The sequence below is a fragment of the Equus caballus genome, chromosome 22, assembly GCF_041296265.1.
Source record: "Equus caballus isolate H_3958 breed thoroughbred chromosome 22, TB-T2T, whole genome shotgun sequence".
NCBI classification, from domain to species: Eukaryota; Metazoa; Chordata; class Mammalia; order Perissodactyla; family Equidae; genus Equus; species Equus caballus.
In genome coordinates this window covers 25,679,623-25,692,020 of record NC_091705.1, presented here as the reverse complement: position 1 = coordinate 25,692,020, position 12,398 = coordinate 25,679,623, and the positions used below count along the sequence as shown (strand labels likewise).

The following is a 12,398-nucleotide window of genomic DNA, read 5'->3' as shown; positions in this document are numbered from 1 at the left end:
CTGCGGCCCAGGGGGATGCTCCAGGGTCCCGCACCCCCCAGCAGGGAGGGCCTCTGCTCGCCATTGGCAGGGAGGCCCTGCCCAGCATTCGGAATACCACCAAGCTCCCTAGAGCAGAATTCCCCACAAGGCAGCACCTTACAAGCCACCGCCAGGCCCACGGACTCTGGCCGTGTCCCAGACAAGGCAAGGGGCTCCCAGAGATCCCGCGACAGTGGAGTGGGGCAGACTGGAGCTCTGGTGAAATGGCTACGTAGCCCAGGGGGGAACTCCAGGTTCCTACAGCAGCCTCAGCAAAAGCCTCTGCACAGCACTAGTGGAGAGGTCCCGACTGGCAATCACCAGGCGGGAAGGCCCTGGGGCAAAAGTAGCACAGCTAGGTGAGCTAACGACAGACTGCAGAAGATACCCATAGCTCTGCTGGGACCTATAGTGGACAAGTGTGAGCTGGTGGGCTCTGTTAGGGACAAAGTGGCGATTACAGGTGATCCTGCTCCTGGCTGCTGGGAAAGCCCACAACACCGCTGCAGACCACAAGGAGGGAGTGCATCTAAGTGGGCACCAGCAGCCTGAGGCCCCCTTGCGACTGCCCCCACAACAGACGAGGGACCCCACAGGACCACTGTGATGACGAGGAGGGGTCCAGGCCCAGTCAGTAACAGCTGACAGGGTTCCTGGTTGATGCAGTCTAAACAGCTGCCCTCCCCGCCAACACCAGTCACAACAAGTGGAAGCAGCGACTAAACTCTATCTCTATGCAGAGGCACAAATCCATGCCATCAAGCAGTATGAAAAAATATATTAAATCTCCAGAACAGAAGGAAAATGATAAGCATCCAGAAAACAATCCCAAAGACAATGAAATCTATAACCTAAATGACAATGATTTCAAAACTGCCACTATTAAAATACTCAATGAGTTAAAAGAGAATTCAGATAGACAACTCACTGAGTTCAGGAGCTATGTCACAAAAGAGCTTGACACTATAAAGAAGAACCAGTTAGAAATACAGGAGATGAAGAACACAGTGGAGGAGATTAAGAAAAATCTGGACTCTCTGAACAGTAGGGTCGATAACATGGAGGACAGAATTAGCAATTTGGAGGATAGGAATATAGAAATGCTGCAGACAGAGGAGGAGAGAGAACAAAGACTAAAAAGAAATGAAGAAACTCTCCGAGACTTATCCGACTCAATTAGGAGATGCAACATAAGGATTATAGGTATACCAGAGGGAGAAGAGAAGGAGAAGGGGGCAGAAGGCCTGTTCAAAGAAATAATAGCTGAGAACTTTCCAAACTTGGGAAGAGAGATGGAACTTCATGTAACAGAAGCCAATACATCTCCAAACTTTATTAACGCAAGAAGACCAACCCCAAGGCGTATAGTAGTGAAACTAGCAAAAGTCAACGACAAAGAGAAAATACTAAGGGCAGCCCGGCAGAAGAAAATAACTTACAAAGGAAACCCCATAAGGCTATCAGCAGATTTCTCAGGAGAGACCTTACAGGCTAGAAGAGATTGGAATGAAATATTCAAAACTCTGAAGGACAAAAACCTGCAGCCAAGAATACTCTACCCAGCGAAAATATCCTTCAAATACAATGGAGAAATAAAAACTTTCCCAGATAAACAAAAGTTAAGGGAGTTCATCGCCACAAAACCTCCTCTTCAAGAAATGCTCAGGAAGAACCTCATTCCTGAAAAATCAAAAAAAGGAAAGGGGTTACAAAATCCACAACAAAGGAGATAAGCAGAAGGACAATAACACAAAGTAACAGCTCTCCATCAGGACAAAATGCAAAAGAACCGGAAAACAAGTGATAAAATGGCAACAGTAGGCCCCCACGTTTCAATAAACACTCTAAATGTGAATGGATTGAACTCTCCAATCAAAAGGCACAGAGTGGCAGGATGGATCAAACAACAAGATCCAACAATATGCTGCCTCCAGGAAACACACCTCAGCCCCAAAGACAAACACAGACTCAAAGTGAAGGGATGGAAGACAATACTCCAAGCTAATAATGAACAAAAGAAAGCAGGTGTTGCCATACTTATATCAGACAAAGTAGACTTCAAAGCAAAACAGATAAAGAAAGACAAAGAGGGGCAGTATATAATGATAAAAGGGACGCTCCACCAAGATGACACAACAGTTATAAATATATACGCACCTAACACAGGAGCACCAAAATTCGTAAAGAAACTATTAACAAAACTAAAAGGAGACACCAACAGCAATACAATAATAGTAGGGGACCTCAACACCCCATTAACACCAATGGACAGATCATCCAGACAGAGAATCAACAAGGAAATTATAGAATTAAATGAAAAATTAGATCAGATGGACCTAATAGATATATATAGGACACTTCATCCAAAAACAGCACGTTACACATTCTTCTCAAGCGCGCATGGAACATTCTCAAGGACAGACCATATCTTGGGAAACAAAACAAGCATCAATAAGTTCAAGAGGGTTGAAATAATATCAAGCATCTTTTCTGATCACAATGCTATGAAAGTAGAAATCAACTACAAGAATAAAGCTGGGAAAGGTCCAAAAATGTGGAGACTAAACAACATGCTACTGAACAAACAATGGATTATTGAAGAAATTAAAGAAGAAATCAAACATTATCTGGAGACAAATGAAAATGAAAACACACCGTACCAAATGATTTGGGATGCAGCAAAGGCAGTCCTAAGAGGGAAATTCATTGCAATACAGGCTCACCTCAATAAGCAAGAAAAATCTTACATAAACAACCTCAAACGACACCTAACGGAATTAGAAAAAGAAGAACAAACAAAGCCCAAAGTCAGCAGAAGGAGGGAAATAATAAAAATTAGAGAAGAAATAAATGATATTGAAACAAAAAAGACAGTAGAAAGGATCAATGAAACAAAGAGTTGGTTCTTCAAAAAAATTAACAAAATCGACAAACCCTTAGCCAGACTCACTAAAAAAAAAAGAGAGAAGTCTCAAATAAATAAAATTAGATACGAGAGAGGAGAAATCACAACAGATACCAAAGAAATACAAAGGCTCATAAGAGAATACTATGAAAAACTATATGCCAACAAATTGAACAACCTAGAAGAAATGGATAAATTCCCAGACTCGTACAACCTACCCAAACTGAATCAGGAAGAAATAGAGAATCTGAATAGACCAATCACAAGTAAAGAAATAGAAACAGTAACCAAAAACCTCCCCAAAAATAAGAGTCCAGGACCAGACGGCTTGTCTGGAGAATTTTACCAAACATTCAAAGAAGATTTAATACCTATCCTTCTCAAACTATTCCAGAAAATAGAGGAAGATGGAGCACTCCCTAATACATTCTATGAAGCCAACATCACCCTGATCCCCAAACCTGACAAGGACAACACAAAGAAGGAAAACTACAGGCCAATATCACTGATGAACATAGATCCAAAAATTCTCAACAAAATTTTGGCAAACCAAATACAGCAATATATCAAAAAGATTATACACCATGATCAAGTGGGATTTATACCAGGGACACAGGGATGGTTCAACATCCGCAAGTCAATCAACGTGATTCACTACATTAACAAAATGAGAAACAAAAACCATATGATCATCTCAATAGATGCAGAGAAAGCATTCCACAAGATCCAACATCCATTTATGATAAAAACCCTCAATAAAATAGGTATAGAAGGAAAGTACCTCAACATAATAAAGGCCATATATGACAAACCCACAGCCAACATCATACTCAAAGAGGAAAAACTGAAAGCCATCCCTCTGAGAACAGGAACAAGACAAGGGTGTCCACTTTCACCACTCTTATTCAACATAGTACTGGAGGTTTTGGCCAGAGCAATTCGGCAGGAAAAAGAAATAAAAGGAATCCAAATAGGCAATGAAGAAGTAAAACTCTCGCTGTTTGCAGACGACATGATCTTATATATAGAAAACCCCAAAGAATCCACAGAAAAACTATTAGAAACAATCAACAACTACAGCAAAGTTGCAGGCTATAAAATCAACATACATAAATCAGTAGCATTTCTATATGCTAACAACGAACTAACAGAAAAAGATCTCAAGAACTGAATCCCATTCACGATCGCAACAAAAAGAATAAAATACCTTGGGATAAATTTAACCAAGGAAGTGAAAGATCTATACAATGAAAACTACAAGACCTTCTTGAAAGAAATTGACAATGACATAAAGAGATGGAAAGACATTCCATGCACATGGATTGGAAGAATAAACATAGTTAAAATGTCCATACTACCTAAAGCAAGCTACAGATTCAACGCTATCCCAACCAGAATTCCAATGCCATTCTTTACAGAAATTGAACAAAGAATCCTAAAATTCATATGGGGCAACAAAAGACCCCGAATTGCTAAAGCAATCCTGAGAAAGAACAAAGCTGGAGGCATCACAATCCCTGACTTCAAAACATACTACAAAGCTACAGTAATCAAAACAGCATGGTACTGGTACAAAAACAGATGCACAGATCAATGGAACAGAACTGAAAGCCCAGAAATAAAACCACACATCTATGGACAGCTAATCTTTGACAAAGGAGCTGAGGGCCTACAATGGAGGAAAGGTCTCTTCAACAAATGGTGTTGGGAAAACTGGACAGCCAAATGTAAAAGAATGAAAATCAACCATTCTTTTTCACCATTTACTAAAATAAACTCAAAATGGATCAAAGATCTAAAGATTAGGCCTGAAACAATAAGTCTTCTAGAAGAGACTATCGGCAGTACACTCTTTGACATCAGCTTCAAAAGAATCTTTTCAGACACTATAACCCCTCACATGAGGGAAACAATAGAAAGAATAAACAAATGGGACCTCATCAGATTAAAGAGCTTCTTCAAGGCAAGGGAAAACAGTATTTAAACATAAAAAACAGCCCACTAATTGGGAAAAAATATTCACAAGTTATTTATCCAACAAAGGGTTAATCTCCATAATATACAAAGAACTCACACAACTCAACAATAAAAAATCAAACAACCCAATTACAAAATTGGCAGGGGACATGAACAGACATTTCTCCAAAGAAGATATACGGATGGCCAATAGACACATGAAAAGATGCTCATCATCACTAATCATCAGGGAAATGCAAATCAAAACTACACTAAGATATCACCTTACACCTGCTAGAATGGCAAAAATATCCAAAACCAAGAGTGACAAATGTTGGACACGCTGTGGAGAAAAGGGAACGCTCATACACTGTTGGTGGGAATACAAACTGGTGCAGCCACTATGGAAAACAGTATGGAGATTCCTCGAAAAGTTAAGAATAGAAATACCTATGACCCAGCCATCCCACTACTGGGTATCCTAAGAACCTGAAATCAGCAATTCCAAAAGTTCCATGCAACCCTATGTTCATCGCAGCATTATTCACAATAGCCAAGTCATGGAACCAACCTAAGTGCCCAGCAACTGATGATTGGATAAAGAAGATGTGGTATATATATACAATGGAATACTACTCAGCCATAAAAAAGGACAAAGTCATCCCATTCACAACAACATGGATAGACCTTGAGGGTATTATGTTGAGTGAAATAAGCCAGACAGAGAAAGACGAACTCTGTATGACTCCACTCATAGGTGGTAGTTAACATATGGACAAAGAGAACTGATCGGTGGTTGCCAGGGGAAAGGGGGGTGGGGGGAGGGCACTAGGGGTGAAGTGGTGTACCTACAACATGACTAATAATGATGTACAACTGTAATTTCACAAGGATGTTGACTTTCATAACCTTAATAAAAAAAAAGCTAAAAACAAAAAAAATAGCAACATGAGAAAATGCTCAGAATATAAAATTAGGTTAAAAAATAAAAAGCACAGGGGCTAGCCTGATGGCCTAGTGGTTAAGTTTGGCATGCTCTGCTTCAGTGGCCCGGGTTTGGTTCCCAGGCACAGACCTACACCACTTGTAAGTGGCCATGCTGCAATGGTGACCCACATACAAAATAGAGGAACACTGGCACAGATGTTAGCTCAGAGCAAATCTTCCTCAGCGAAGGGAAAAAAAAAAAAGCAAAAATCTCAAAAAATAATTTATGCTGAATGAAAAAAGCCAATCTCAAAAGGACACATACTGAATGATTCCATTTATACAACATTTTCAAAATGACAAACTTATTAAAATGGAGAACAGATTAGTGGTTTCCAGAGGCTAAGTATGCTGGGGAGAAGGAGGGTGGGTGTGACTAACAAGGAGCAGCATCAGGGACCATGATTGCAGTGGCGGCTATACAAATCCACACAGGTGATAAAATGACATAAAATTACATATACCCCTTATACCAGTGTCAGTTTCCTGGTTTTGCTCTTGAGCTTTAGTTACATTAGATGTAACCATTGAGGGAAACTGATCGAAGGGTATAAGGAACTTCTCTGTACTATCTTTGCAACTTCCTGTGAATCTCTAATTCTTTCAAAATAAAAATTTAAGATTTTTTTTTTAAAGATTTTTATTTTTCCTTTTTCTCCCCAAAGACCCCCAGTACATAGTTGTGTATTTTTTCTTTTAGCTGTGGGTCCTTCTAGTTGTGGCATGTGGGATACCGCCTCAGCATGGCTTGATGAGCGGTGCCATGTCTGTGCCCAGGATTCAAACTGGCAAAATCCTGGGCTGCCAAAGCGGAACACATGAACTTAACCACCAGGCCACAGGGCGGGCCCCCTTCAAAATAAAAATTTAATAAAAAAGCTATCTAAAAAAAAATCACAATTCAAAATTATGTGTATATATGGATCCCAATTATAATTTAAATAAAAACACAGAAACTCCACAAACTCCACAAAAAAAGTACTGGATTTTGTGCTGCATTCTTGGGAGGACATATTGCAAGATGGTTGATAACTGGGGTTTGGTGTCAAACAAACGTGGCTTTGAACCCTGACTCAGTCACTTACTAGCAGTGTGACTCTGGATGGGTCATTTCACCCCCCTGAGCCTCAGTTTCTTCCTCTGCATACACTGACAATGCCTATCTCTAAGGCTGTTATGAGGATTAAATAAAATATTGAATGTAAAGCATTGAGCAGGGTGCCTGGCATATAATAAACAGTAAAAGTTAACCTACACATTCTTTAGACTTTTCTAAATTTTCTAATTCTATATTGGGTACACGATACTTTTACAAGGAGAAAAAAATAACAAATAAAAGTTATTGTAAAAAATAAAGACTGGAATAGAGTTACCATATAACCCAGCAATTCCACTTCTAGGTTTATACCCAAGAGAACTGAAAACACATGTTCCTACAAAAACTTGTATACAAATGTCCATAATAGCATTATTCACAAGAGCCAAAAAAGAGAAACAACCCAAATGTCCATTAAGCGATGAAAGGATAAACAAAATGTGGTATATCCATACAATGGAATACTATTCTGCCATAAAAAGGAATAAAGTACTGATACACGCTACAACATAGATGAACCCTAAAAACATTATATCAAAAGGCCACATACTGTATGATGCCATTTATATTAAATATCCAGTATAAGCAAATCCATAGGGACAGAAAATACATGAGTGGTTACCAGGGACTAGGGGTGGGGGTGGCAGGGTTACTAACGGGTACAGGGTTTCTTTTTAGGGTGATGAAAATGTTCTGGAATTAGTGGTGATGGCTGCACAACCTTACGAGTAAAACCACTGAGATGTACAATTTAAAAAGGGTGAATTTTATGGTATGTGAATTATGCCTCAATTAAAAAAAAGACTGTAGTCCTAAATCCCCATAGGTAGGTTTTTCGACATCAGATCTTCACAGGCTATTAAGAATTTTTTCCTGTGTCTGATTCCTTCATTATACGAGCCTTGAGAGGTGGGCTTCCTCCCCCAGGCTAGCACCATAATGGCCCAGTAAGCTTGCCCCACCCAGGCAGAATAAAGGGGGAAGGTTGGCCCATCACAGGTGGTTAGATGGTAGCTCAGAGCAACTGAAGCCCGCTCCTGTCCTTTCTAGGCTGTGTTTAAGACCCCAGGAGCAGCCAAGGCTCCTGACGAGGGTAGTTGTGGCCCCCTCACTGCTCGCCCCTCACCTACCTGCTCGTTCTTATGCTGGGTCATGTGGGACTTGAGCTGGAAGTAGGTGCTGAACTTGCTTGGGCAGAACTGGCACAGGTAGGAGCTATCGATGAGGACCACCTGCTTGGCCTCCAGCTTGGCCCCCTCATCCTCATCTACCGTGGGCAAGGCCTGGGGCTGCGGGGCGCTCGACAGGGGCTGGCCCAACCCTGTGGAGAAAGTCAGGGAGGAAAGTCAGTGAGAAGGACAGAGGAAGAGTCAGGACAGAGAGCCATGCCATTCAGGAAGGATTCAGAGCACCTTCTGCGGGCTCTACTGCGTCTGCCCCCCACCTGGCACGTGCTTGGTGTTGGACACTGTACTCAAGATACCGCACTCACGTTCAGCTGGGGTGCACTGATTCAGCCATTCCAGGCGCTAAAACACGGAAATACTTACACTCCAACTGATGAATAGCTATTGCCTCAAGTCTCCCCTCCCTGACCTTCCCCTCGGACACTCTAGATCTTTCCACAGTTGTTAAAAAATCCTGAACACTGGTCCTAGCTGTACCCATCATGCCTCCCCAGCTCGTTGTTCTAATTACAATCATTTGTTTAGTTGTTCTCCCCTCACACGCCCTGAGGACAGGGGCCTGGCACACAGTAGGCCTCCATAAATATTTGCTAAATGGTTGAAGCCTTGTGCTATACACTGCAGGAGTTTCGAAAGAAATGGAAGAAATGGATCCTTCTCCAAGGAACTCACAAGAACTCAGAGGGCACACACAGAATGGCTAAACACACGAGAGGACTGGTTCCAACAGGAACTAGTATAAAAGAGGCCAGACGTCGGTTGTGCAGCAAAATATCCCCTTCATTAGCTGGTGTGTGACAGGCATTTCTCACCCATGGGGCCCCCCAGGAAGGCCCAGCCCTCCACTGTCCAATACAGTGGCCACAAGCCACATGTGGTGACCAAGAACTTGAAATATGGCCAGTGCAAATCCAGATGTACTATAACTATCAAGACAACCTGGATTTCAGAAACTTAGCATAAAAAAAGAATGTAAAAAATCTCAATAATTTCTTCATATTGCGTTAAAATTACAATATTAATATATTGGGTGAAATATTTGATTAATATCAGTTTCACTCTTTTTTTTACTCTTTTCATGTAGCTATTAGAAAATTTGAAATTGTATATGTTGCTCATATTATATCTTTGTTGGACAGCACGGCTCTAGACCTAGAGGTCCTCAACCCTCAAGCGGGAGAGGACTTAAACCAGTATCAGGGACAGGATCATTAGCTCAGGGGCAAGCGATGGCTCAGATGACAATCCTACAAATTACAAAGGGCTTTGGAGACCATCTGCCCACAGAGCCAAATAGGTTTTTCTGATCAACTGACAACGAGTGCCTAGAGTGATATACTGGAAATAGATTTTGAGGTGAGATCCAAGCTCAGCAAAAAAGAGAGGTGATTGATTACCAACGTCTGTCATGGGTATAGTATTAGAGTAATGTCACGCTTATTGTATGTTTGTCATTTCTCCTTTCATCTTATGCCCCATTTTATAGATAAAGTAAACTGAAGCCCAGAGAGGTCAAGGAAATTGCCCAAGATCACATGGTTAGCAAGAAAACCTGGGAACCTGCAGAGAAGAGGTGTGGAGATAGTGACGTGTTCTACTTTTACCCACCTGTGCTTTCCTCGTCCTCCTGCCTGCTGGGGTTCAGGGCCATGACCTGTACAGTCACAGAGTTGCGAGAGACGGTGCCACCACTGCGCCCCGGAGGCCACACCTTGTGGGTCTGCATATGTTTCTTGACGTTAGACTTCTGGGCAAAGGCACGGCCACATGCAATGCACTGGAAGGGCTTCTCACCAGTGTGGCTGTGGGAAACAAGGCTTGTCAGCACCCTGGTGTAGGATCGGAGACGTGGCCTTAGCCTAGGAGCTCATGGCCACCAGGAAGTCCCAGACAGAGCATCCAGATGCTGCTGGCCACCATTCTGACACCATAAGGACAAGCCGTCTTGCTGAGGCAGGCGGGCCAGAGAGAAAAAGACCCTGTGCCCTTGGTGACATTAATAAGCTGCTGAATCAACCAGCCCTGGAGCTAACCTTATCTACGGCCACCTCACACTGTGAGATGAAACATTTCCTAATTGTTTGAGCCCATTTAAATAGGGATTTCTGTTATTTGAGGGAAAAAACATCTTAGCTGTGGCAGCACAGTAACTTGTACCATTATTTAATATTTTCCTTCAAGTCAATTCTATGTTTTGAAACTTAAAATATTTTAAAATGAAGCTTCTTATTGTTATTACATACGGAAAATCACTTGTCATAAATACAAAGCAACCAAAAAACACAATAATTTATAAAACAATAGTATTAAGATCTAGAGCTAGGACCCACAACTAAAAATACACAACTATGTACTGGGGGGCTTTGGGGAGAAAAAGGAAAAATTGTAAAAATCTTAAAAAAGAAAAAGATCTAGAGCTGTACTGTCTAATAAGGTAGACACAGGCCACATGAACTATTTAAGTCTAAATTCACTAAAATAAAATAAAATTAAAAACTCAGTTTCTCAATCAGGCTAGCCACATTTCACGTGCTCAGTAACCATATATGATTAATGACTACCCTACTGGACAACGCCATTTGGGGCATTTCCATCTTTGCAGAAAGTTCCATTTGACAGCATTAGTGTAGACCAAAGGTTCTCAACTGAGATCGATTTTGCCCTCTAGGGGACATTTGGCAATGTCTGGAGACATTTTTGGTTGTCACAGCTGAGGGATGAGGGTGCTACTGGCATGCCATAGCTAGAGGTCAGGGATGCTGCTAACGTTCTACCAGGCAGAGGTCAGCCCCCGCAGAAGGGAATAATGTGACCTGAAACGTCAACAGAGCCAAGGCTGAGAAACCCCGGTCTAGAGAAAAGCTGCTGTCTGCTGCGGTTAGAATCTGAAGCTTTCTTGCTCTCTCTCTCTCTTTCTCAAAAAAGATGAGCACACACGTGAGAGGTGTTAAGACAGACTAGCACCAAAATGAGGCTTTCTCTCTGACTCTCCAAGGACTGAAAGAAACTGAAGAGAATAATGTTCTCACTCTGTCTTTCAGAACTTTTCAACACCACAGCCACAAACCACCTAAAACCATCTCATGTACCAATGTAACCCACTCTGCAAGAAACTGGACAGGTCCACCCCTCCACTTCCCGGATGGGAAACCTGAGGCCCATAGGGTGACCACTCCGGCCAGGAGGCTAAGAAGGGAGCCTTGCTTCCACTCTGGATGGTCCCCCAGCAAGGGCTGCCCAGGGCCACCTGCCCCACCACGCCTGGGTACCTTCGAATGTGCTGTTGCAGGTCAAAGTTTTTGGTGAATGACTTGTCACAGTAGGAGCACTTGAGTTTCTGAGCCTTTGGCTTCCCTGCAGCTGAGACACAAAGTGGGAGGAGGGGGATGGTGAGGCTGGGGTACCAGTGAGGGCGCCGAGGGCAGCCTCCAGCCACTCCACCCCCTGAACCTTGGACAGACAGCACAGCCCCTGGGGTGTCTACAGCGATGGCCAGGTGGGGGGAGGAAGCACAGGGGAGCCTCTCACAGTGCCCAGCGGGGGAAAACCCAGGACATGCTCCAGCTGGGAGACCAGAGCAAACCCCTCGAATACTCCCCTCTGCCCTGGGATCAATCCAGCCTCCCTGCTATGGCCTATAGGGCTCTGTTTCCTGCCAGCCTCACCATTCTCCCCACCCAGCTGCAGTGGAACTTGCTAACCTTGAAAGATCTCAAACGTGGTCCCACTTCAGGGCCTCTGAACCTGCTGTTCCCCCTTGCCTGGAATGCCTGTCCCTCAGACATCAACAGGCTGTTTTCTTCTCATCCCCAGACGGATAGGGAACATCATGTTCCAGCCTCTCCTCAGTATTCTCAATCATAGTTAGTCTCCTCCCTAGAGTAACCTGTAAGCATTTATTGATTCCCTGTCTGTCTCTCCCATTAAGCTGTGAGTAATTAAGGGTAGGGAAATCGTGGACCAAGATGCTGGACCCTCAGTGTCTGACACCAAGCTTGGCACACAGACGCTCAACACACACTTGTGAAAGGAAGGAAGGTTGACTGGAAAGCCCCTGAAAAATTCTCCATTTCTCTGCCCCCCCCCCCCCACTACCACCACTTTCTGACACTGCCCTCACCCCCATACTTAGCATCTCCAAAAGGTGTGGCAGACATTGCTGCTTGCCTGCCTAATATCCACTCGTCCCTTCTTTCTTCACAAATCTTCTACATGATGGGACTATCTCTATTCCTGATTAAAAGAG

The 12,398-nt window shown here is 42.9% G+C and overlaps 1 protein-coding gene across 6 annotated transcripts in view; it reads right to left on the bottom strand.

Annotated features, from left to right (window-relative positions):
* Positions 1-12,398, bottom strand: part of ZNF341 (zinc finger protein 341) — a 58,334-nt gene that overhangs the window by 29,155 nt on the left and 16,781 nt on the right. For all 6 annotated transcript variants that reach the window (XM_023626377.2, XM_070247320.1, XM_070247317.1 and 3 more), the window contains 3 exons: positions 11,422-11,512; positions 9,761-9,954; positions 8,096-8,286 (listed from right to left, as the gene is read on the bottom strand). In XM_023626377.2, coding sequence (XP_023482145.1) covers positions 8,096-8,286; positions 9,761-9,954; positions 11,422-11,512 — 476 coding nt within the window. The remainder of the gene's footprint in view (positions 1-8,095; positions 8,287-9,760; positions 9,955-11,421; positions 11,513-12,398) is intronic.